The sequence below is a fragment of the Coregonus clupeaformis genome, chromosome 12, assembly GCF_020615455.1.
Source record: "Coregonus clupeaformis isolate EN_2021a chromosome 12, ASM2061545v1, whole genome shotgun sequence".
In the NCBI taxonomy this organism is placed as follows: Eukaryota; Metazoa; Chordata; class Actinopteri; order Salmoniformes; family Salmonidae; genus Coregonus; species Coregonus clupeaformis.
In genome coordinates, this window is record NC_059203.1 from 18892908 (window position 1) to 18919920 (window position 27013).

General features: G+C 46.3%; 1 protein-coding gene across 1 annotated transcript in view; it reads left to right on the forward strand.

Moving 5' to 3' along the window:
* LOC121577911 (rhamnose-binding lectin-like) overlaps positions 1-26784 on the forward strand; it is a 36599-nt gene extending 9815 nt beyond the window's left edge. Inside the window, exons 9-17 of the mRNA XM_041891900.2 lie at positions 22967-23047; positions 24005-24040; positions 24130-24174; positions 24315-24450; positions 24531-24649; positions 26024-26068; positions 26211-26346; positions 26427-26534; positions 26604-26784. Coding sequence (XP_041747834.2) covers positions 22967-23047; positions 24005-24040; positions 24130-24174; positions 24315-24450; positions 24531-24649; positions 26024-26068; positions 26211-26346; positions 26427-26532 — 704 coding nt within the window. The 3' untranslated portion in view covers positions 26533-26534; positions 26604-26784. The remainder of the gene's footprint in view (positions 1-22966; positions 23048-24004; positions 24041-24129; positions 24175-24314; positions 24451-24530; positions 24650-26023; positions 26069-26210; positions 26347-26426; positions 26535-26603) is intronic.
* The last annotated feature ends 229 nt before the right edge of the window (positions 26785-27013 follow it).

A 27013-nucleotide genomic window follows, 5' to 3' on the forward strand; every position in this document is an offset into this window, starting at 1 on the left:
CTACTCTCTCTAGCGCCAGCACCCCCGAGCTCCATTGGGCTCGGCTTGGGCTGACTCCATTGTATGGTGTGTTGTTCTGTCAGGGGCTGATGTGGATGCGGTGTTGGAGTCAGGCGCAGGACACAGAAGCTTAGTTGATCCGACTTTAATAGTCACAGGAGCAAAATACAAATCCAACGGGCCTCAACAAACAGGAGGCGAGCGAATTCGCAAAACAGTGCGTAAAGTGCGAAAAGCACTAACAACAAGAAAACAAATAACCTACACCAACGGACAGGCGTACAACAACACACAACTACAAACAAAACCAAAGGAAACTTATAGGTGACATAATCAATACGAGATATGGAACAGGTGCACTAATCAGACAAGACCAAACAAACATAACATCAAACGGTAGCAGCTAGTACTGCCTGCCCGAACAAGGAGGAGGAGCAGTCTCGGTGGAATTCGTGACAGTACCCCCCCCCCCTTGACGCGCGGCTCCAGCTGTGCGACGACCCCGGCCTCGGGGACGGCCAGCAGGACGTGGAGCAGGGCGCGTAGGATGACTACGATGGAACTCAGTCAGGAGGGATGGATCTAAGATGTCCCTCCTAGGCACCCAGCACCATTCCTCCGGACCGTACCCCTCCCACTCCACGAGATATTGTAGACCCCCCATCCGACGTCTTGAATCCACGATGGACCGGACTGAGTACGCCGGAGCCCCCTCGATGTCCAGTGGGGGCGGAGGGGTCTCTCTTATCTCACTCTCCTGGAGTGGACCAGCTACCACCGGCCTGAGGAGAGACACATGGAATGAGGGGTTAATGTGATAGTCATTAGGCAGTTGCAACCTGTAACACACCTCATTCAATCTCCTCAGGACTTTAAATGGCCCCACAAACCGCCGGCCAATCTTCCGGCAGGGCAGGCGAAGGGGCAGGTTTCGAGTCGAGAGCCAGACTCGATCTCCAGGGGCGTAGACTGGACCCTCACTGCGGTGGAGGTCGGCGCTCGCCTTCTGCCTGCGGATGGCCCACTGCAGATGTACGTGGGCAGCGTTCCACGCCTCCTCCGAGCGCCGAAACCACTCATCCACCGCAGGAGCCTCGATCTGGCTCTGATGCCATGGTGCCAGAACCGGCTGATAACCTAACACACACTGAAAAGGGGTCAGGTTAGTAGAGGAGTGGCGGAGAGAGTTCTGAGCCATCTCTGCCCAGGGGATATACCCCAACCACTCCTCCAGCCGGCCCTGGCAATAGGATCTCAGAAACCTACCCACATCCTGGTTCACTCTCTCCACCTGCCCATTACTATTTATTTATCTTGGCCAGGTCGCAGTTGTAAATGAGAACTTATTCTCAACTGGCTTACCTGGTTAAATAAAGGTGAAAAAAATAAATAAAAAATATATATACTCTCCGGGTGGTAACCCGAGGTAAGGCTAACCGAGACACCCAAGCGTTCCATGAATGCCCTCCAGACTCTAGAGGTGAATTTGGGACCCCGATCAGACACTATATCCTCGGGAACCCCGTAGTGCCGGAAGACGTGGGTGAACAAAGCCCTAGCAGTCTGTAGGGCAGTAGGGAGACCCGGCATTGGAATGAGATGACAGGCCTTAGAGAACCGATCCACAACGACCAGAATAGTGGTATTCCCCTGAGAGGGGGGAAGGTCCGTGACAAGTCCACCGAGAGGTGAGACCACGGCCGTTGTGGAACGGGCAGGGGTTGTAACTTCCCCCTGGGCAGGTGTCTAGGCACCTTACACTGAGCGCACACCGAGCAGGAGGAGACATAAACCCTCACGTCCCTAGCCAATGTTGGCCACCAGTACTTAACACTAAGGCAGTGCACTGTCCGGCCTCTCCGGGTGGTAACCCGAGGTAAGGCTAACCGAGACCCCCAAGCGTTCCATGAACGCCCTCCAGACTCTAGAGGTGAATTGGGGACCCCGATCAGACACTATATCAGGGGGGTCAAACGTACGGCCCGCGGGCCGGATCAGGCCCGCAAACAGGTTTAATCCGGCCCGCGAGATGATTAAAAAAAAAATAGGCTGCAATTTTTCAATAAAATAAACTGCTGTTCCAATTGCGTCCACTGGATGGCGCAATAGCAATTGTGTTAAGCAAGCAAACTATTTATACCGGGGCAGAGCAAGTAGGTCAAGCACGTGCAGCCAATGAGCTACTTTGTTTGCCCGCGATATTTATTACGGCTTCTACTTTTAACATTATGTGCTTTGGCACCCTCATTGCCCCAATATGTCTCTGTCAAAAAAGAGAAAAGTGGACGCAGAGTGCAGAGTGTTCCAAGAAAAATGGTCATCCTATTTAATCACGGAATTGAATGGGAAAGCTGTATGTTTGGTGTGTTCAGAGCATGTTGCAGTGCTGAAAGAATATAACCTCCGTCGCCACTATGTGAGTCTTCATGCCGACAAATATGACAACTTTCAAGGACAGCGGAGATGAGAGAAGGTGAATGAACTGTTGGCGGGTCTGAAGAAACAGCAGTCTGTGTTTACTCACAGCCGAGACATCAGTGACGCTGTAGTGAAAGCTAGCTACCTCATTGCTAATGAAATCGCAGTGGCTTCAAAACCATGTAGTGAGGGTGAATTTGTAAAAACATGCATGATGAAGGCAGCGGAGATTGTGTGCCCTGAAAAGCGGCAGGCTTTTGCAAAAATCAGCCTGACAAGAAACACAGTTGCAGACAGGATTTCCGATCTTTCAGTGGATTTGGACAGCCAGTTGAAGCAAAAGTAAAGTCATTTATTGCGTTTCGGTTGCAATTGATGAAAGCACGGACATTACAGATGTTGCACAACTGGCCATTTTTTCATCCGCGGAGTTGATGACACATTGACCGTCACCGAGGAGTTCGTGGAGTTGGTGCCGATGACAGATACAACGACAGCAGTTGATATTTTTACCGCACTCGTCGGCGCGCTGGACAGGGTCAGAGTGGACTGGTCCCGCACTGTCAGCCTGGCTACAGATGGTGCGCCCTCAATGATCGGGAAAAAAGCAGGCGTTGTAACAAAGTTCAGAGAGAAAGTGCAATCTGCAAATGGAGGACGTGATTTTTTGATTTTTCACTGTATTTTGCACCAGGAGGCTTTGTGTTGCAAGTCATTAAAGATGGATAACGTCATGAAGGTGGTCATCCAAACTGTTAATTTCATCCGATCCAGAAGCCTGAATCACCGTCAGTTTGACAGCCTTCTCAGAGAGAAAGACCACATCTATGGCCTGCCATACCACACTGAGGTAAGATGGTTAAGCCGAGGTGCTGTGCTGAGGCGTTTCTTTGATTTACGAGAAGAAATTGAACAGTTCATGGAAGAAAAGGGCAAACCAGTGTTAGAATTTCATTCCGCAGAATGGATGCCGGACCTTGCATTTATGGTGGATGTTACAGAGCACCTGAATAACTTGAACAAACAGCTGCAAGGGCGCAACAAAGTTGTCACGCAGTATTATGACAGCATACGTTCTTTCAAGTTGAAGCTGTCATTGTGGGAGACGCAACTTGCCGGTGGTGATGCAGCTCACTTCCCCTGTCTGAAAAATGTGTGCGCGACCCAACATGTGGCAGACATGAAGCGGTTCAAAGATAAAATAACGGGACTGTTACGGGAGTTTGAGCAACGCTTTCAGATTTATGTTTATATGTTTTTATGTTGATGTGCTATTGTTTTTAATTGATTTTATTTTATTTGTATATTTAACCTATTCTTGACTCTGTGGTTCTTGCACTTGTTTGGACTTGTTTTCTGCCTGAGAAATGACACCCTGATATAGTTCTGTGATCTGTGAAACAGTTCTGTTAATTACTGAGGCATTGTGTGTTTGTGTGTTCTTTTTCTTTAGAATTTTCAAATAAACTTAACGTGTTTTATGATTAATAGTGATGTTGTGCTTGTACTATTTTGGACACACTGTCCTCAGGCTCCAGCTTTATGTTGTATGTTGATCGTATTAAAACAAAGAAAACAATATGAAGTTGTTGTTTTTAAGTTATATGTTCCATGATTTTTCCGGTCCGGCCCACTTGGGAATAGATTTTCCTCCATGTGGCCCATGAGCTAAAATGAGTTTGACACCCCTGCACTATATCCTCGGGAACCCCGTAGTGCCGGAAGACGTGGGTGAACAAAGCCTCAGCGGTCTGTAGGGCAGTAGGGAGACCCGGCATTGGAATGAGACGACAGGCCTTAGAGAACCGATCCACAACGACCAGAATAGTGGTATTCCCCTGAGAGGGGGGAAGGTCCGTGACAAAGTCCACCGAGAGGTGAGACCACGGCCGTTGTGGAACGGGCAGGGGATGTAACTTCCCCCTGGGCAGGTGTCTAGGCACCTTACACTGAGCGCACACCGAGCAGGAGGAGACATAAACCCTCACGTCCCTAGCCAATGTTGGCCACCAGTACTTAACACTAAGGCAGTGCACTGTCCGGCCAATACCTGGATGTCCAGAGGAGGGTGACGCATGAGCCCAATAGATGAGACGATCACGGACCTCGAGCGGCACGTACGTCCGACCCACTGGACACTCTGGGGGAGTAGGGTCGGTGCGTAACGCCCGCTCAATTTCCGCATCGACCTCCCATACCACCGGTGCCACCAGACAAGACTCCGGCAGTATGGGAGTGGGCTCAATGGACCTCTCCTCTGCGTCATACCGCCGGGACAGGGCGTCTGCCTTACCGTTCTGGGACCCTGGGATGTAAGTGATCTTAAAAATGAACCGGGTCAGGAACATGTTCCACCTAGCCTGACGAGCGTTCAATCTCCTCGCTGCCCGGATGTACTCCAGGTTACGATGGTCAGTCAGAATGAGAAAAGGGTGTTGAGCCCCCTCAAGCCAATGCCTCCACACCTTTAGGGCTTGAACAACGGCTAACAGCTCCCTGTCCCCTACGTCATAATTACGCTCCGCCGGGCTGAGCTTTTTAGAATAAAAAGCGCAGGGACGGAGCTTAGGAGGCGTGCCGGAGCGTTGCGACAGTACTGCCCCAATCCCGGTCTCTGACGCGTCCACCTCTGCCTGGAACGCTAAAGTGGGGTCCGGGTGCGCCAGCACCGGAGCCGAAGTGAACAGGTCCTTCAGTTTACGAAACGCCCTGTCCGCTTCAGCCGACCACTGCAAACGCACCGGGCCCCCCTTCAGCAGGGAAGTAATGGGAGCTGCTACCTGTCCAAAACCCCGGATAAACCTCCGGTAGTAATTGGCAAAACCCCAAAACTGCTGCACCTCTTTAACAGTGGTTGGGGTTTGCCAGTTACGCGCGGCTGACACCCGGTCAATCTCCATCTTCACCCCTGACGCGGACAACCGATGACCCAAGAAGGAGATGGACTCTTGGAAAAATAGACATTTCTCTGCCTTGACATACAAGTCATGCTCCAACAGCCCACCCAACACTCGGCGCACCAGGGCTACATGCTCGGCTCGTGTAGCAGAGTACACTAGGATGTCGTCAATGTACACTACCACTCCCTGCCCATGCAGGTCCCGGAAGATCTCGTCCACAAATGATTGGAAGACTGAAGGAGCATTCATTAAACCGTATGGCATGACAAGAAACTCATAATGACCTGAGGGGGTACTAAATGCCGTCTTCCATTCATCTCCCTCCCTAATGCGCACCAAGTTATAAGCGCTCCTGAGATCCAGTTTTGTGAAGAAACGCGCTCCGCGTAATGATTCAGTCATACTCGCAATCAGAGGTAGAGGGTAACTGTATTTCACAGTGATCTGATTGAGACTACGATAATCAATACACGGGCGCAAACCTCCATCCTTCTTCTTCACAAAATAGAAACTCGAGGACGCAGGGGAAGTGGAGGGCCGTATGTATCCTTGTCTCAGGGACTCAGCTATGTAGGTTTCCATAGCCGCCGTCTCCTCTTGAGACAGAGGATACACATGGCTCCGCGGAAGTGCCGCACCTGTCTGGAGGATTATCGCACAATCTCCCTGTCTATGAGGTGGCAATCGCGTCGCCCTCATCTTGCTGAACACGAGTGCCAAATCCTCATACTCAGGGGGAATGTGCATTGCGGGAACTTGGTTCGGACTCTCCACCGTAGTCGCCCCAACGGAAACACCTAAACATCGCCCAACACACTGGCCAGAACATTCGTTGAGAGCCCTCTGTTGCCACGAAATGGTGGGGTCATGGGTGATTAACCAAGGAAGCCCCAGCACCACGGGATACGTAGGAGAGTCAATGAGGTACAACTGAATAATCTCCTCATGACCCCCCTGCGTCAACACAGTGGCCACTGCTAGCTACCCAACACGACCAGCTAACTGTACTGTAGTAGCTAAATACAATATACTTGTCCTAGCTAGCCAACGTTTAATCATTGCTGCGTCATGAAAGGAACTTGACACAGACACGAATGATCTGTTTAGTGTGTTATCACACTATTGGTGGTTTGTTGTGACCAAGTGTTGGTGCTAAACTGTGTGTTACTGGATGCTAGCATGCTAGTTAGCTAGTTAACACACTATTGGTGGTTTGTTGTGACCAAGTGTTGGTGCTAAACTGCGTGTTATTGTTATTGGATGCTAGCATGCTAGTTAGCTATGGTGTCATAGTTAGCTAGCTGAATAAAGTGGGTTGAGTCTATTCCTTTAAACATTGAACCGCTGTGGTTCACAACAATTCTGATTTCTAAAGGTGGAAGTTGGGAGAGTTTTTGTTCGGGTGGTTCAGTGAAACAATTTTAGTTTCTGAGGTAGAAGTTTTGGTGAGGGAGGCCCTGCTCTCTCCTCTCTCAGATGCTTAGCTCATCTCATTCCGATCTCCTCTGCATTTTTGTAGCCATTTGCTACAGCCTGTCAACTATGCCTCTGCCTATCCCTGTTCTCTCCTCTCTGCACAGGCTACACAAACGCACCACACCGCGTGGCTGCTGCCTCTCTAACCTGGCGGTCCCTGCACGCACCCCACACCTGGAGTTCCAGGTCGCAGGCAGCCTCTGGAACTGCCGTTCTGCTGCCAACAAAGCTGACTTCATCCCAGCCTATGCCAACCTCCAGTCCCTCGACTTCCTGGCGCTGACGGAAACATGGATCACCACTGAAAACACTGCTACTCCTACTGCTCTCCCTCGTCTGACCGTGTGTTCTCGCATACCCCGAGAGCATCTGGTCAGAGGGGTGGTGGCACAGGAATCCTCATCTCTCCCAAGTGGACATTCTCAATTTTTCCCCTAACCCACCTGTCTATCTCCTCATTTGAATTTCATGCTGTCACAGTCACTAGCCCATTTAAGCTTAATATCCTTGTCATCTATCGCCCTCCAGGTTCCCTTGGAGAGTTCATCAATGAGCTTGACGCCTTGATAAGTTCCTTTCCTGAGGATGGCTCACCCCTCACAGTTTTGGGGGATTTCAACCTCCCTATGTCCACATTTGACTCATTTCTCTCTGCCTCCTTCTTTCCACTCCTCTCCTCTTTTGACCTCACCCTTTCACCGTCCCCCCCTACTCACAAGGCAGGCAACACGCTTGACCTCATCTTCACTAGATGCTGCTCCTCTACTAATCTCACTGCAACTCCCCTCCATGTCTCCGACCACTACTTTGTTTCCTTTTCTCTCTCGCTCTCCTCCCACACTACTCACTCTGCCCCTACACAGATGGTAATGCGCCGCCGCAACCTTCGCTCTCTCTCTCCCACTACTCTCTCCTCTTCCATCCTATCATCTCTTCCCTCTGCTCAATCCTTCTCCCTCCAATCTCCTGATTCTGCCTCCTCAACCCTCCTCTCCTCCCTTTCTGCATCCTTTGACTCTCTGTGTCCCCTATCCTCCCGGCCGGCTCGGTCCTCCCCTCCAGCTCCGTGGCTTGATGACTCATTGCGAGCTCACAGAACAGAGCTCCGGGCAGCGGAGCGGAAATGGAAGAAAACTAAACTCCCTGCCGACCTGGCATCTTTTCACTCCCTCCTCTCTACATTTTCTTCATCTGTTTCTGCTGCTAAGGCCACCTTCTACCACTCTAAATTCCAAGCATCTGCCTCTAACCCTAGGAAGCTCTTTGCCACATTCTCCTCCCTGCTGAATCCTCCTCCCCCCCTCCTCCCTCTCTGTGGATGACTTCGTCAACCACTTTGAAAAGAAGGTTGACGACATCCGATCCTCGTTTGTTAAGTCTAATGACACTGCTGGTCCTGCTCACACTGCCCTACCCTATGCTTTGACTTCTTTCTCCCTCTCTCTCCAGATAAAATCCTGCGACTTGTGACTGCAGGCCGCCCAACAACCTGCCCGCTTGACCCCATCCCCTCCTCCCTTCTCCAGACCATCTCCGGTGACCTTCTCCCCTACCTCACCTCGCTGATCAATTCATCCTTGACCGCTGGCCATGTCCCTTCCGTCTTCAAGAGAGCGAGAGTTGCTCCCCTTCTCAAAAAACCAACACTCGACCCCACTGATGTCAACAACTACAGACCAGTATCCCTTCTTTCTTTTCTTTCCAAAACTATTGAGCGTGCTGTCTTTAGCCAACTCTCTTGCTATCTCATTCAGAATGACCTTCTTGATCCAAACCAATCAGGTTTCAGGACTGGTCATTCAACTGAGACTGCTCTTCTCTGTGTCACGGAGACTCTCCGCACTGCTAAAGCTAACTCTCTCTCCTCTGCTCTTGTCCTTCTAGACCTGTCTGCTGCCTTTGATACTGTGAACCATCAGATCCTCCTCTCCACCCTCTCCGAGCTGGGCATCTCCGGCGCGGCTCACTCCTGGATTGCGTCCTACCTGACCGGTCGCTCCTACCAAGTGGCGTGGCGAGAAGCTGTCTCCGCACCACGTGCTCTCACCACTGGTGTCCCCCAGGGCTCAGTTCTAGGCCCTCTCCTTTTCTCCCTATACACCAAGTCACTTACATTTACATTTTAGTCATTTAGCAGACTTGGCTCTGTCATATCCTCACACGGCCTCTCCTATCATTGCTACGCTGACGATACACAACTAATCTTCTCCTTTCCCCCTTCTGATAACCAGGTGGCGAATCGCATCTCTGCATGTCTGGCAGACATATCAGTATGGATGACGGATCACCACCTCAAGCTGAACCCTGGCAAGACGGAGCTGCTCTTCCTCCCGGGGAAGGACTGCCCGTTCCATGATCTCGCCATCACGGTGGACAACTCCGTTGTGTCCTCCTCCCAGAGTGCGAAGAGCCTTGGCGTGACCCTGGACAACACCCTGTCGTTCTCCGCTAACATCAAGGCGGTGACCCGCTCCTGCAGGTTCATGCTCTACAACATTCGGAGAGTACGACCCTGCCTTACACAGGAAGCGGCACAGGTCCTAATCCAGGCACTTGTCATCTCCCCGTCTGGATTACTGCAACTCGCTGTTGGCTGGCCTCCCTGCATGTGCCATTAAACCCCTACAACTCATCCAGAATGCCGCAGCCCGTCTGGTGTTCAACCTTCCCAAGTTCTCTCACGTCAACCCCCTCCTCCGCACACTCCACTGGCTTCCAGTTGAAGCTCGCATCCGTTACAAGACCATGGTGCTTGCCTTTGGAGAAGCGAGGGGAACGGCACCTCTGTACCTTCGGGCTCTGATCAGTCCCTACACCCAAACGAGGACATTGCGTTCATCCACCTCTGGCCTGCTGGCTCCCCTTCCTCTGCGGAAGCATAGTTCCCGCTCAGCCCAGTCAAAACTGTTCGCTGCTCTGGCACCCCAATGGTGGAACAAGCTCCCTCACGACGCCAGGACAGCGGAGTCACTCACCACCTTCCGGAGACATTTGAAACCCCACCTCTTTAAGGAATACCTGGGATAGGATAAAGCAATCCTTCTACCCCCCCCCCCCACACACACAGCGGAGTCGCTCACCACCTTCCGGAGACATTTGAAACCCCACCTCTTTAAGGAATACCTGGGATAGGATAAAGTAATCCTTCTACCCCCCCCCCCACCCCACAGCGAAGTCACTCACCACCTTCCGGAGACATTTGAAACCCCACCTCTTTAAGGAATACCTGGGATAGGATAAAGTAATCCTTATACCCCCCCAAAATTGTAAAGTGGTCATCCCACTGGCTATAGGGTGAACGCACCAATTGGTGAGTCGCTCTGGATAAGAGTGTCTGCTAAATGACGTAAATGTGCCCTTGAGCAAGGCACTTAACCCTAATTGCTCCTCTAAGTCGCTCTGGATAAGAGCGTCTGCTAAATGACTAAAATGTAAATGTAAATGTCTTCATCTTTAGTGGCGCTGTGACCTCCCTAATCAACCCAGCTATATAGGGCATGGGCAGGAAAGGGTGCATCAACGGGCAGGAGGGGAATTCCCTAACTTAGAACAAAATTTCAGATCAATAAAATTCCCAGCTGCGCCTGAATCGACTAGCGCCTTATGCTGGGAATGAGATGCAACCTGAGGAAATACCACAGGTATACACAAGTGAACAACACAGAGCTCTGGGTGAGTGGGGCGCCTACTCACCTGATATGACTCCCCAGTGCGCGACCTGTTGCCTCGATTCCTTGGAGACCCTCCCCAGCACCTAGCCGCAGTGTGTCCTCTATGGCCACAGCTGGTGCAGTGGACGGCCCCCCTCGGGTTCTCTCTCCTAATCTCTCTAGAGCCAGCACCCCCGAGCTCCATTGGGCTCGGCTCGGAGGTGCTGGGGGATGGAATGGACGGCCCCATCTCGGGACGTCCGCGGGTGGCCAGCAGGGTATCCAGACAGATAGACATGTCCACTAGCTGGTCGAAGGACAGATTGGTGTCCCTGCAGGCCAGCTCTCGACGAACGTCCTCACGCAGGCTACACTGATAGTGATCGATGAGGGCCCTCTCATTCCACCCCGCATCCGCCGCTAGAGTCCGGAAATCCAGGGCGAACTTTTGTGCGCTCCTCTTCCCCTGTCGGAGGTGGAACAGACGCTCCCCCGCCGCTTTACCCTCAGGAGGGTGATCGACAACTGCCCTGAAGCGGCGGGAGAACTCCGCGTAGCTGATGGTGGCGGCGTCTATTCCCCTCCATTCGGTGTTGGCCCACTCCAACGCCTTGCCGGAGAGACAGGAGATGAGGGCGGAAACGCTCTCGTATCCCGAGGGCGCCGGGTGTATGGTGGCCAGGTAGAGTACCACCTGAAGGAGGAACCCCTGACACCCGGCTGCGGTGCCATCATACTCCCTCTGGAGCGAGAGCCGAATCCCACTGGATTCCGGAGCTGGTCTGGTGGGGCTGGCCGATGGTGGTGGTAATGTAGGAGGAGGTGTGGGCACGCCTCCCCTTTCCCATCGGCGCAGGGTGTTCATTACCTCCTGCATGGCGGAGCCGAGTTGCTGGATCATGGCGTCCTGGCAGCTGACCCGATCCTCCGGCGACTCGGTCGCCGCCGCTGCTCCTGCTGACTCCATTGTATGGTGTGTTGTTCTGTCAGGGGCTGATGTGGATGCGGTGTTGGAGTCAGGCGCAGGACACAGAAGCTTAGTTGATCCGACTTCAATAGTCACAGGAGCAAAATAGAAATCCAACGGGCCTCAACAAAAAGGAGGCGAGCGAATACGCAAAACAGTGCGTAAAGTGCGAAAAGCACTAACAACAAGAAAACAAATAACCTACACCAACGGACAGGCGTACAACAACACACAACTACAAACAAAACCAAAGGAAACTTATAGGTGACATAATCAATACGAGATATGGAACAGGTGCACTAATCAGACAAGACCAAACAAACATGTGGTCCTCTGTAGCTCAACTGGTAGAGCACGGCGCTTGTAACGCCAAGGTAGTGGGTTCGATCCCCGGGACCACCCATACACAAAAATGTATGCACGCATGACTGTAAGTCGCTTTGGATAAAAGCGTCTGCTAAATGGCATATAAAATACAAATAAATAAACATAGATAACATCAAACGGTAGCAGATAGTACTCCGGGGACGACGAATGCCGAAGTCTGCCCGAACAAGGAGGAGGAGCAGTCTCGGCGGAATTCGTGACACATTAGCCTATTTTGTGAACAAGAAGTACATTGCAAATGTAATCCGAGATGTTTGATTATATCGTACAGATTTAGAATTGTTACATTACGTACTCTCGAGGAAAATAGGCAGGTTTCTCGACTTTGAGAAGGGATTACGTGATGATTAGTTTAGCAACCGTGTGACGCAGCATGACAAGGTGAATGTGATTAGTCTACAGTCTGCTGTGTGGGGTGTTACACCTTTCTCCATTCATTGGGATTCCTATCTCCTCCTTTCTCTATCTCTGACAGCGCTAGGAGCCTCATTACAAATGTTCCCAAAATATCACCAACATGTATCCTGCCCATCAAGAGGATCCAGCGTGCTTGACCATGTATGAGCAAACATCCATGACAAGTACAAAGCCATCCCACTTCGATCAATCAGATCACATCTCTCTGTTCCTATTTCCCGCCTAAAAGAGGGAGCCAACAGCACAGCGAATAGTGAGGCACTGGACAGAGGCAGGCTCAATGCTGCAGGATTGTTTGGAGAATACCCATCCCATCAACATTAAGGAATATACATCGTCAGTCACATGCTTCATTAGGAAATGTGTTGATGTACACACAATAATAATTTGGATATACCCCAACCAAAAACCCTTGATGAACGTAGAAATCCGTACAATGATGAGAGCCCATTCTGCAGCATTCAATATCCGCAGAACGAACCCCGATGTCTTGGTGGTGTTCAACGCATACAAGGCAAACAGGTACGAGCTCCTCAAATCCATTAGGGATGCAAGAAGACAATACAGACTCAAACTTGAATTGATGTTTGACAACAGATTTGCATCGCTTGTGGCAAGGACTGCAGACTATCACAGACTGCAAAGGCCAATCCAGCTGTGCGATATCCACCAACACCTCCTCATCAGAAGAGCTGAACACATTCTATGCTCGCTTCGAGGCAGACAATACCAAGTCATCCAGGAAGACTCTTGCTCCTCCGGACAACCAGGTGCTTTCACTCTGAGTCAGACGTGAAGAAAAACTCTCAAAGCTGAATACTCACAAAGCCGCCGGCCCAGATAGCATCCCTGGCCGCATCCTCCGAGTGTGTGCTGACCAGCTGGCGGGCATCTTCTTGGGCATCTTCAACCTGTACCAAGCTGTAGTCCCCACCTGCTTTAATGAGACACTGACTCAACACCGGTGACCCCCAGGGGTGTGTCCTCAGTCCTCTGCTGTAGTCCCTGTTTACCCATGACTGCGTGGCTTTGCACAACGCCAACTCCATCAAGATTGCTGACGACACCACGGTTGTAGGCCTGATATCCAAATATGACGAGTCAGCCTATAGGGAGCAGCTATGTGTACTGGCATTGTAGTGTCATGAGAACAACCTCTCCCTCAACGTCAGCAAAAGAAAGGACTTGATTGTTGACTTCAGAAAGCAGAGGGAACATACCCCGATCCACATCAACGGGACTGCAGTAGAGAGAGTCACGAGTTTTAAGTTCCTTGGAGTCCACATCACTGCAGACTTGTCATGGACCAACATGACAACAGCGTCTATACTTCCTAAGGTGGCTGATGAAATTCGGCATGCCGCTCCGGGTAATCTCCAAATACTACAGCTGCACCATCGAGAGCGTCCTGACCAGATGCATCATGGCCTGGTATGAGAATTACTCCGTCCACAACTGCAAGGCACTCCAGCGTGTGGTGAAGATGGCGCAGTACATCACTGGGACCGTGCTCCATCCCATCCAGGACATCGACTGACTGAGGAAGGCACGCAGCATTATCATGGACCCCACACACCAAAGCCAAGAGCTCTTCTCTCCCTTACTGTCGGGCAGACCGTATAGGAGTATGAAATCTAATACCAACAGGCTTGGAGACTGTTTCTATTTACAAGCCATCAGACTGCTGACTACAGATATTTTGCAGATGTTATCGCAGGTGCAACAAAATGCCTGTTTCAATCTTTAGTTCAAGTGCAGTAATAACTAACAATACAAAACAATACACACATCTCAAACATTTAAATAAAGGAATGAAGAAATATTAAAATGTGCAATCTGAGTATAAAAAAAATAATTATATATATATATATATTGTGATGTCACGAGAGGCTGTGTCCTGGAGGGACGTTACATCCCCCTGAGATGGCTGCAAACCCAGACAGCTATGGCTCCATCTGCTGGTATGGTCGGGAACTCCAACCCTCTATGGCCAATCTTCCCACGCAGCTGAAACCAATCAGGAGCTGATGAGCTGAAGGTTTGTTGAAGGGAAGAGACACGGTCTCCAGGCGGGGCTCTCTGGAGGACAAGAGTGCTGCACGTCCACTTCCATGAGGAATATAAGGATTTGGAGATACTTACCTTTGGGAAATACTCACCTTTGGATATATGCACCTGTGGAAATACGTGTGGGACATTTGGAAGGACGTTTTGCTGGGTTGGCCACTAGCTGCAACGTGGAATACAGTAAGACTGGGGAAAAGTTATTTGAGCGAGGGAGAGTTATGATTTTGGATGTGGAAGAGACATCCCTGAACTGTTAACCCTTAAAGAGCCACCAGAGAACAGAATGGTGTTATACTTTCGTTAGTTTCCCAAGACCTTTAATAAAATCCTTGTTTTGATTGAACCTGGTCTCCTTGCACTACTTGAGCAATCCCGCTGAAAGCTGTGTAGCCTCTCGTGACGTCACAATATATATATACACCTACTCATTCAAGGGTTTGTCTTCATTTGTACTATTTTCTACATTGTATAATAATAGTGCATACATCAAAACTATGAAATAACACACATGGAATCATGGAGTAACCCAAAAAAATGTCAACTAATAAAAATATATTATAGATTTTAGTTTCTTCAAAATAGCCACCCTTTTTACCTTGGTGACAGCTTTTCACACTATTGGCATTCTCTCAACCAGCTTCAGGAGGAATGCTTTTCCAACAGTCTTGAAGGAGTTCCCACATATGCTGAGCACTTGTTGGCTGCTTTTCCTTCACTCTGCGGTCCAACTCATCCCAAACCATCTCAATTGGGTTGAGGTCGGATGATTGTGGAAGCCAGCTCATCTGATGCCCGTACACAGCCTGGAGTTGTGTTGGGTCATTGTCCTGTTGAAAAGAAATGATAGTCCCGCTAATCGCAAACCAGATGGGATGGCGTATCGCTGCAGAATGCTGTGGTAGCCATGCTGGTTAAGTGTGCCTTGAATTCTAAATATATCACAGACAGTGTCACCAGCAAAGCACCCCCAAACCATCACACCTCCTCCTCCTCCATGCTTCATGGTGGAAACCACACGTGCTGAGATCATCCATTGTCCTACTCTGCGTCTCACAACTTTGGAACCAAAAATCTCAAGTTTGGACTCATTAGACCAAAGGACACATTTCCACTGGAATAATGTCCATTGCTTGTGTTTCTTAACCCATACAAGTCTCTTCTTCTTAATGGTGTCCTATAGTAGTGGTTTCTTTGCAGCATTTCGACCATGAAGGCCTGATTCACGCTGTCTCCTCTGAACAGTTGATGTTGATGTGTTTGTTACTTGAACTCTGTGAAGCATTTATTTGGGATGCAATTTCTGAGGCTGGTAACTCTAATGAACTGATCCTCTGCAGCAGAGGTAACTCCTTGGTCTTCCATTCCTGTGGCGGTCCTTATGAGAGCCAGTTTCATCATAGCGCTTGATGGTTTTTGCGACTGTACTTGAAGAAACTTTCAAAGTTCTTGAAATTTTCTGGATTGACTGACCTTCATGTCTTAAAGTAATGATGGCCTGCCGTTTCTCTTTGCTTATTTGAGCTGTTCTTGCCATAATATGGACTAGGTCTTTTATCAAATAGGGCTATCTTCTGTATAACACCTCTACCTTGTCACAACACAACTGATTGGCTAAAATGCATTAAGAAGGAAAGAAATTCCACAAATTAACCTTTAACAAAGAACACCTGTAAATTGAAATGCATTCTAGGTGACTACCTCATGAAGCTGGTTGAGAGAATACCAACACTGTGCAAAGCTGTCATCAAGGCAAAGGGTGGCTACTTTGAAGAATCTGAAATCTCTAATATATTTTGATCTGTTTAACACTTTTTTTGGTTAATACATGATTCCATGTGTGTAAAAATGTAGAACATAGCAAAAAATTAAGAAAGACCCATGAATGAGTACGTGTGTCCAAACGTTCGACTGGTACTGTGTGTCGTGACCAGGGGCGGTGTGTTCAATAGGGCGATATGGGCGACGCACTGCCAAACGGGAAAAGGAAGGGATTTTTTTTCTAATCAATTATATCACGGCAACAGTAGTTATCAGTGTTCTAATCTGATCTGACTGCCACTAAATGTCAAATCAGGCTAAAGTCTTGCTTCAAATGGCCCCGCCCGTTTTTGGGCGATTTCAGTCAGGTTGAAAATCGCCCAGAAGTCTGTCATAGACTCTCATGTAAAATCTATTTTTTTCAAATTTCAAAGCTTTCAATACAATCTCTATGTGTTTCTGAGGGCTTGCACTTACGCGCTTTCGTCATACGTGACGTAACCATGAACGTAACTAAGAAAATAGCGGCTAGCAGCGTCTCTGTTGCGACCTGCAGTGTGGCGTTATCTTATGTTTTTAATTTGTACACTTAGTGGCGTTATTTTATGTTTTTAATTTGTACACTTAGTTTACAAACATTCTGCCAACCATGGATTTCCAGTGGTGGGTTTTGGACTGATCTTGTTGATCGTGTACATACCCGCTACGAACGGACTAAATAATGAAACGCTGCTGGCAGCGGAATCCAATACAGCTGGGAGACTTGGCTGGATGACAGAGTCCCGGACAGAGAAGTGGAGCCGGCCGGCTTCACCCTGGTCAGAGCGGACCGCGATCTGACAGTCACAGGGAAAATCGATCCTGGTAAGAGAGCGACTCTGTACCCCCGACATTGAACTGCTTTCTGTGTCACTGCGACCTTACTATCTGCCCCGTGAGTTCCCCCAATTGTTTGTTACCGTTGTGTACTGTTGATAATCACAAGTTTACTGGAGAACTGAGACCAAGTAGAGACTTTGGACAGGGTGGATATGGTATAATAAAGGCAGTTTATTCAGAGGTAAAGATATCTGGAATCGCGTGCACGGACTCGTTCGTCAAACTCTTAGGGAGCTATCTGAAGAGAGCCCCGAAAACATTGTGTGCAGACATTTTATACAATAAATGATGTAGGTTGAATCTAGTAGTTCGGATCTTCTGATTGGTCCTGATGAGTTGGGCGAGGTCCCCTCCACTGTTGCATTGGCTCTGAGTCGGGTTCTCTGTCTTCAAATGTTCAGCCTAAAGAGAGGGGATTTTTGTGTGTGTGTGTGTGTGTGTGTTTAACAGTGATGATGTGTGTGTGTGTTATCAGTGATGATGTGTGTGTGTGTGTGTGTCCTCAGAGCAAGAACTCGTGAGTTGGAAGAACTGAGAGACCTATGGCGTGGGTGTTGTCCTTGGCCACCTGCTGACAAGGCTGACAAGATAGGACTCATTTGTCCATTGTTATAGGATAGGAACAGCATTGATTGAAAACAAACGCCCAACACAAAATGGGTCATGCACAAGATTTTAGTCAGACCAAGCTATAACATTATATATTTACTACGACAGTACATTCAACCAAAAGCTAATATAACAAAGGCATCAGAGATTATTTATAATCTGTCACAGAAACTGGAATCCATCTCCCCAGATCAGTCAATAAATGCTTCTGGTATTGACTTATATGCTGCCCCTGTCTTCATGTTGTTGCTGGACATATCTTTTTTAAAATGTGTGTAGGTCACCTAAATCATCAGAAAAATTGCCCCTCCTGAGAATTTTTTCAGGAGCCGCCACTGGTCGTGACGTGACTTTAACACAAATATGAAGATTGTTATCTCTAATTAACTAAATATGTCTAATTGTTAACCGATTTCAATTAATCATGAAACAATTAACTCATTAGGATTTGGGGCACAACGAGAGCAGTTATTTAAAGAGTCACCATCTCCTGAATGAAACTCTAAAAGGTCTTTACCTATCACATCTATAAACAGTCAAATTATTAATCATAACCTCGTATCATATCATCATTCTGAACGTCGTAACCAAGACTTGCTTATGATTTAGTACTACACAAATTGGTTTCATTATTTATTTACTAGTAAATTAAATGGGAAAACAGGATAAACAGCGGTTATTGACTGGAGAAAACAGGTCCCTAGTGGAATGACAACAACATGGCTTGTTAAAGAAAAGAGGAAGAGGAAGAAAGAGAGCAACAGAGAAACTTAACATGGATACATTCAGAAACTTCTCAACTACAGTAATTACATACTTGGCACACGAACCGCCGCCCGCTTTGAGTAAGAAACAGTTCGCCTCTGACCATTCCCCACATTTTACAGTAGGAATATTATTCCAACATTCGCTTTTGAAAGCGTTAAAGTGTCAGCGGGAAAAAGTCTGTTGAAATAAAGAACATTTCTTTAGTTAATCCTGAGGGAGCAGCCTGAATGTTCTCCTTTGATTTACAACAGGGTGTGAGCTGTTAATCACCACTAGTCCTTCCTTCCCCCCACTGCGGGTGAGAGGGGATCTGACTGAAGTTATTCACTTCGAACCTTACCTGGCCTATTTGTATTCTCGTGGAGAGTCATGACGTTTGTGTGTGTATATATATATATATACATGCTCAAAAGTTTCCTGTGTGTATCCAGAATGGTCCACCACATCTCTTGATACATGTGGGAAGCGTTGGAGTCAAAATGGGCCAGAATCCCTGTGGAACACTTTTGACCATGCCCCGACAAATTGAGGCACAAAGGTCGAGAGACAAATGTGAGGTGACAGACAATACCGCCTTGCACACTCTTGCCTGCATCTAGCTGAAATAGTGTGTAATCATTAGTCCAACAGTTGCAAACAAGAGTTTCTATTGGACAAATTCAGGTATGTTCATCCCCATTTTGTTCCGTTTGCTTCTGTTTAAGAAATGTTTTTCAACAGAATCGGCGGAATGAATACACCCCTGATCACTCGTAAACACAGTTCACTTTCATAGCAGCCACGTTTATTCATTTTCGCATCTATGCACTCTCCTCTCACCTCTTCCATTTGCTTGTGGACTTCAATGCACAACACATCAGGCGAAAAAACCCTTCCAAGCCAATCCACTACACACAGCCTACATCGTTGTCACCATATTAGCTAAAGTCACGTCATAGTCAGCATAGCTAATAGAACCAATGCATTAGTAAACCTGCTACAATCATACAGTAATGTTACAGTGTACAGTTAGTAAGCAGTTACACTGGCGGGCCCCGGTGGCAAAACATTTGTAAAACCAAAAGCTTACCTTGACTTGGAAGAGTTCCAGTGTTGTGTTGGAAAGTCAAATGGTCCTCATGTAGCTCAGCTGGTAGAGCACGGCGCTTGTAACGCCAAGGTAGTGGGTTCGATCCCCGGGACCACCCATACACAAAAATGTATGCACGCATGACTGTAAGTCGCTTTGGATAAAAGCGTATGCTAAATGGCATATTATTATTATTATAGCCAGCTAGCTAACATAGCATGTCTCTGTTTGAGCAGGGTGTTTCAGTAGCTGCATTTGCTAGCTAAGTAAGTGAAACTGAAAGTGAAAAAAACTGAGAATTTCTATCTTGCTTCTCTTTCATTTTGGAATAAATTAATTTGTTCAGAACTGTTCAACTACTGTCTTTATCTTTGAGTCAACTACTCACCACATTTTACGCACTGCAGTACTAGCTAGCTGTAGCTTATGCTTTCAGTACTAGATTAATTCTCTGATCATTTGACTGGGTGGACAACATGTCAGTTCATGCTGCAAGAGCTCTGATTTGTTGGAGGACGTCCTCCGGAAGTTGTCATTATTAATGTGAAAGTCTATGGAAGGGGGTGAAAACCATGAGCCTCCTTGGTTTTGTATTATAGTCAATGTACCAAGAGGAGGACAGAAGCTAGCTGTACTCCAGCTACACCATGGTGCTACCCTACAGAGAGCTGTTGAGGCTACTGTAGACCTTCATTGCAAAACAGTGTGGTATTATACAGAGCAATTATTGCATGGAACTACGTTCCTTCTCATATTGCTCAAATAAACAGCAAACCTGGTTTCAAACAACAGATAAAGCGACACCTCACGGCACAACTCCTCTCCCGTATTTGACCTAGATAGTTTGTGTGTATGCATTCATATGTAGGCTTTGTGTGCTTTTAAAAGAAAATGTATGTAAATCTGTAATTGAGCTGTTCATGTCTATTAATGTTCTGTAATATGTCATGTTTCATGTTTTGTGTGGACCCCAGGAAGAGTAGCTGCTGCTTTTGCAACAGCTAATGGGGATCCTAATAAAATACCAAATGACTATTGCCCAATAGCAGTCAGTTCTGTCATCATGAAGTACTTTGAGAAGCTAGTTAAGGATCATATCACCTCCACCAAGAGAGTTGTACACGACACACAAAACTTTAAAAATTTGTTAAAAACACTTGCAGACAGGCATCAATACATGGTAGCATACCATCTCAGTGCCTCCGGATTCTTCAAACCTCACCAGCAGACATCAAATGTCTCTTCTGTACTGGTATCAATGCTTCCAAATGTTGCCAAGACATACATTGAACAAATAACAGCAAGCAATGTTATTTACAGCACATCAAAAGTCTGCATTGATGGAACTGATTATGATGTAGGAATGTTTTTGTCCGTGGGACAAGAGGTGAGGACTGCCTAATTACTGTAGAATTGAACAGGTTCTCCTGGTTAACAGTAGTGTTGTCTTTCTTTGCCAAGAGCACACATCACACTACATTGAACACCTGAGATCTTACGAACTTTTCCCAAACAATCTGGCTGTTCACACCCCATCAGAGCTAAATGACAAAACACCTCTCTGCGCTTACAACATAGATGGAAGATTGCTCTTGACACCCAAACGTTTCATATTATTACACTGAAGATTAATATGTTACACTGTTTGCCTCTTCTACCTCAGATTTAATACATTGATTGTTAATAGATAAATATCACAACATTGACGTATTGCCAAGCCCAAGTTTTTGTACTGTACTTGTTGGAAACGACTGTTGAATTCATGCACTATACATGTTTAATGTTGTGTGACCTAATGCTTACCTTGATGTTGCCAGTTGAAGTACGGCACAGTAGAAACCAGTACTTTTATTTGAATGTTTTATTTAAAAAGTGAGTTGCAGCCTTCAAGGTACAGTAAGTGCCAAAACGTTTTAAATGGCTCCACATTCTAATAGTTGTCATTGCTTTTGAGGATGGATTATAATTAGAATCTTATTGAATTTTATCATGAAGCCTTTGTGAGTTTTTATCATAATGTTTACTGAATAATGTGATATGGAGACCCAAAATACTGAATCTACCCTCTGTAGCAATGACCACTATCAGAATATGGAACTATTAACACTTAATGTACTTTAAAACACATTTTGTTTTTATGGAGTCATTTCCTTTTCCTTTTTGTTTTAATTTATGACAAGCACTTTGTTTTGACTGAGCTCCTTTTGATTCGTGCCTTTTTAAAAGCACATTGTGTTGAATAAAAAAAAAGTTAAATTGTCACTGTGGTGTCACATTCATGTTTTCTAACATTATTCGCTGATTATAATTGTGTAATGGACCGACATCAGTATTTCAGTTTAGAATTAATTTTGATTGCATGTCCCACATTATGAGTTGAAGAATATTGAACATTTTGAGTGTATTTCACACATTATATGAGTTGAAGAATATTTAATATTTTGAGTGTATTTCCCACATTTATGAGTTGAAGAATATTGAAAGCTTTGAGTGTATTTCCCACATTATATGAGTTGAAAAATATTGAAAATTTTGAGTGTATTTCCCACATTATATGAGTTGAAAAATATTGAAAATTTTGAGTGAATTACTCCCTAATTATAAATTGAGGAATATCAATATTTATAAGATAACATTGAGATAATTTAAGGCAACTGTAAATGTAATTTTTATTTTATGTAAACTTAAAACATTTAAAAACATCACTAAAATATTTTTGTGTAATCTGTTACAAAATAATTTTTGAGTTATGTGAACTTATTAGGGTTTACAGTGTATGGAAATTGTAACCACAGGGCTCTCCAGATGGTGGTGAGGTGAGGAAGAGGACACCCAGCCACCAGAAGTATACCTCATGGGGATCTGACCATAGAGAATGATAGATACAGTATATCATCTAATATGTGTCCCATTATGGAGTCTCTGAGCGCACGGGCAGCTCCATTCAAAGCAAATCAAATCAAATTTGAGACAATATTGAGTCAATATGCATTTAAAAGTAGTCCATTTTCTTCTTCTACTATTTCTATGAGTTGGCAAACAAACTAAAAGGTGCACACTGCCACATAGGTATAAAATCAAAGTTGGAGATTTTCTGCCACCTACAGTCATGCAATGTTTGCTCACGAGTATAATTCATTGGCTGATCCCTCCTGATGACCCGGATGGAATAATGGGGCGCGTTCAGCAGGACGCAACGTTTTGGAAGGTTCAGATAGAACTGTGCAATGGTGAACAAACATGTCTCTCCGACATAATAATAGTAATAATAAGGAAATACGTTGGCTCTATTCATGAAATGTATATCGGCAACGCTCGAGAAGGTTTTGCAACTGAACGTGGCCCATGTGATTCTTCCTTAACCAGGAAGCCCCACCCAGATAACTACTTTAAATTGGTGGAAGCCCTCAATGGCAATGTTCATGCCAAAATGGATTTTAGCCATCTAGAGTCCTCTATATAACTCTATGAGACTGACACAAAAGCCTGGTACAGACCAGCAAAGCCCAGCCCCTGATTGCAATGAGGTGCACCTGGAGACAAATAGATACAGCTGGGTTAATTAAGACATGACACATAACATAAATAACAGGTGTATTAGCTCAGGTCACCATCAGTTTCATCATATCTGCTACTACCACGCTTGTACCTGGCATCATGTTCAGACTGACGGTGGTCACCTGTGAGTATACAACTTCTGTATATGATGCAGGTTAGAATACATATCACTAAATGTTTGAATTTGTATTTCAGAGTTTTTGATGTACATGTCATATGATTTGATGTCTACAGTATGATGTGTTAAGTTAAAGTTCAGTATTTCCATAATTTGATAGTACATCAGGAAATGTAGAGGGAGACTGATAGTATGGGAATAGACATTTGACAGGGCTTGAATGTTTCATGAGATGATGGTAGAACTCTTTTTTTGGAGGGTATTTTAATACATATCTGTTTAACCGTCTAGAAACAAGCACTGTATCTAGAGCCCTATCGTGAATTTGTCAAAAGTGTCAGGACACTTTCCCATACTATATTGCAGTAGTCCAAAGATCAGTATTTGGTCCTATATTCCTAGCACACAATGACTACATCAAACATGTGACTCTACAAGGTATTTTGGCTGCATTTGCAGTGTGTTTTGGTGTATGTTTTGCACAATAGTGGCTGGAGTTATCTTTCTGAACACTTTTAAATTAATGCCATGATTAAGAAAGCATGAGTGAGACAGGCTACAAGGGCACATGTCAACCCCTCACATTATCAAGAACTGGGGAGGTTAGTATTTTTATGGGGTATAATCTTTGTTCCTTTAACTTCCTCACACATCACTATTAATTCAAGGTAGCATCTGCATGTATGTAGACGTGTTGAGAAGTATTGTAATCTTCAAAATGACAACCTTAACCATTCAGTTCCTTTTAGGCAAAAAAGTATCTATGACCAACTACAAATGCGTCTAACAAGTTTAGTCACATTGCATGCATGGAATATGAGACCAAATGCTAAACTTGACTACTTTAATACACTAGAATATCTCAAATGCTTGAGGATGGAGACAAATGCTCATTTCTAGCTTCACGGTCCAAATGCATATGATGTGGATTGTTGCTGAACTGGCTGTGTGATGTTGTTTCAGTGCTGGTTGCAGCTTCCTGTGCACTAACGGATGGAGGTACTGTGTGTAATAATAATAATGATGATGATGCTACTACACCAAGCTAATGTGAGTGGTGTGTAACTCCTGTTTATTTGTCCTGGCAGCACGCAGCATCACATGTGAAGGCTCTGATGCTTTACTACAATGTGGTAAGCTAGTCAACACTACTGAACAGTGTATATTCTCAGCTATCACCTGTTTTATACTGTAGATTACCTACACCGACGATGCCAACCCTTGGCTCTCCTTCGTTCCTTATCCATCTTTTCGTTGTCCGTCTCTTCCTCAGCTAGAGGTAAGATCCATATCGAGCGTGCCAACTATGGTCGTCGTCAACGCAACGTGTGTTCCATTGGGCGCCCCGCTAACCAACTCGCCAACACCAACTGCCTCAGCCAATCCACCACCAGTAAGATGGCAGCAAGGTACTGGAACCTGTGGTGTGTATTTACCTGTAGACACCCATTGGCTGCAGCTATAACCACTCCCTGTCTTTGACACACAGGTGTGACGGGAACAGCCAGTGTGTCGTCCCGGCATCCAATTCTGTTTTTGGAGACCCCTGTGTCGGAACCTATAAGTACCTGGACACCAAATACTCCTGTGTCCAACAGCAAGTAGCAAGTCAGTCTGGGCTAATAATACTTGGTGGTGGGCACCAATATCGTTAAATTGAATATCTGTATGACTGAGGCATGTTGGGATATTGTTTAATACTTCGGTGTAAGAGCGCACTCTGCTGATGGCTAGCAAAGCCATAGAATGGGTTGGGTCACCAATGGGACCAGCTTGTGAACTTTGTTTTATGGCCACCATGTGTTTTAATACATGCCCTTTTCTATTCTCCACTTTTACACCACCCTCAATTCCTAACTAACCCTAGCTAGCCCACAAACGGTGGTTATGGAACAAAGTAGCCGGCAACAACTTTCGTTAGCATAGCTTATTGGGAGATCAGAGACCTAGCAGTGTGGCGCCAGAATGACAACCTCTCACTTAACGTCGACGAAGAAGATAATTGTGGACTACAGGAAACAGAGGGCCGACCACGCCCCCATTTTCATCGACTGTGCTGTAGTGGAGCATTTTGTGAGCTTCAATGTCCGCATCACTAAGAATCCATCATGGTCCATGCACCAGCAGTAGTATAAAGGGCACGACAATGCCTCTTCTCCAACCTGCCCAGGAGGCTAAAAATATTTGGTATTGGCCCTCCGATCCTCAGTTCTTCAGCTGCACCATTGTGAGCATTTTGACTGGCTGTATCACCACTAGGTATGGCAACTGCTTGTCATCCGACCGCAAGGCGCTACAGAGGGTAGTGCGTACGGCCCAGTACATCACTGAGACCGCGCTCCCTGACATCAGGACCTCTATACCATGCGTTGTCAGAAGGCCCTACATTTTCAATGACTCCAGCCACCCAAGTCCTACTGTCTGCTACTGCATGGCAAGTGGTACCGAGGCACCAAGTCTGGAACCAGCAAGCATCTACTCCCCGTCACTTAAGCTGCTATTTATAAGTCACTTTATTCTTTAACTCAATTAGCCAGCTAGCACTTGGTAAGAAGGATGGGTAGTCGTACCACACAGGTCTCCTTTACATTGTGGCTTAGTTGATGCTTGCGCGCATTTCATCTGGTGCAACAGTGAATATCTGTTTCAGCCAACGTTAGCTAGCTCAAATCTCGTTTATAGCTATTCAGACGGCACAGGCACAAATTGTATAGAAATATATAGCTTTGGTCTAGCGGTACGACTAGCTAAACCAGCTTACTTTCACATTCTGAGCAGTTTGAGATGACGACGTCTCATAAGGAGCTTAAACCACAGTGTAACGGTTGAAGATAATGCATTTAACTTTCTACAACTCTGTTTATGCCTAAACATTAATTAATCAACGTTCCCTATTAGTGCCCATCACTAACACTTCACCAAGCCATAGTATGCCTTTATTTGTCAGGCCTGTGTGGTGTAACTCCTGTTTTGTCCTTGCAGTAAGCAGCATCATATGTGAAGGCTCTGATTCTCAACTACAATGTGGTAAGCAGGTCAACACTACAGTACGGTATCCTCTCCGCTCTCATGTGGTGTTGTGTATATTAGTCTCTAGCCCACACAAACACCCAGCCTTGGCCTTCTGCCTTTTCTTCATCTATCTCTTCCTCCTCCTCGTCTCCCTCAGATCGAGGTAAGATCCATATCCAGAGTGCCAACTATGGTCGTCGTCAACGCAACGTGTGTTCCATTGGGCGCCCCGATAACCAACTCACCAACACCAACTGCCTCAGCCAATCCACCACCAGTAAGATGGCAGAAAGGTACGGTAACCAACGGTGTGTATTTACCTGTACACTCATTGGCTGTAATTGTAACCTCTACTTGTATTTTAAACACACAGGTGTGATGGGAAGAGCCAGTGTGTCGTCCAGGCATCCAACTCCGTGTTTGGAGACCCCTGTGTCGGAACCTATAAGTACCTGGAGGTGGCTTACACCTGTGACTAAATGTGAGTTATATACATGCTCGCACACATGACTGGGAACTTGAATGCTGGTGCTGACTGTTTGTCTTGCAGGATATCTTCCCTGAGGAACCTAAAGGCTTCTGGGATTTCTTCATCGAGTGGATCAGTTTATTTTCCTCCAACCCCCAAAATGAACTTCAAATCATTGTAAACCTGTGCCTTTTGTGCTAAATCGTTTCTTAAACAATTCTGAACTGTGGTGGTTGGTCTGAATTAAACTAAGCAGCATGAATCCAAGACTTGGTGTCTTTAGTTCTATATTACTAAATGTCTACTGTCACACCAATATTACTGAACATGTGTCCTGTATTCTCTCTTACACTGTTCACTGAAGACCCATTTACACCTGGCGCTAACATGTGTTCTTTGTCTTGATGTCCATATTCTCTGCCCACAGTTGTAGACTAGTAAAATACTCATTGTGATCAGCTCTTCCTGACCACCTCCGGCTGTAGTGAAGC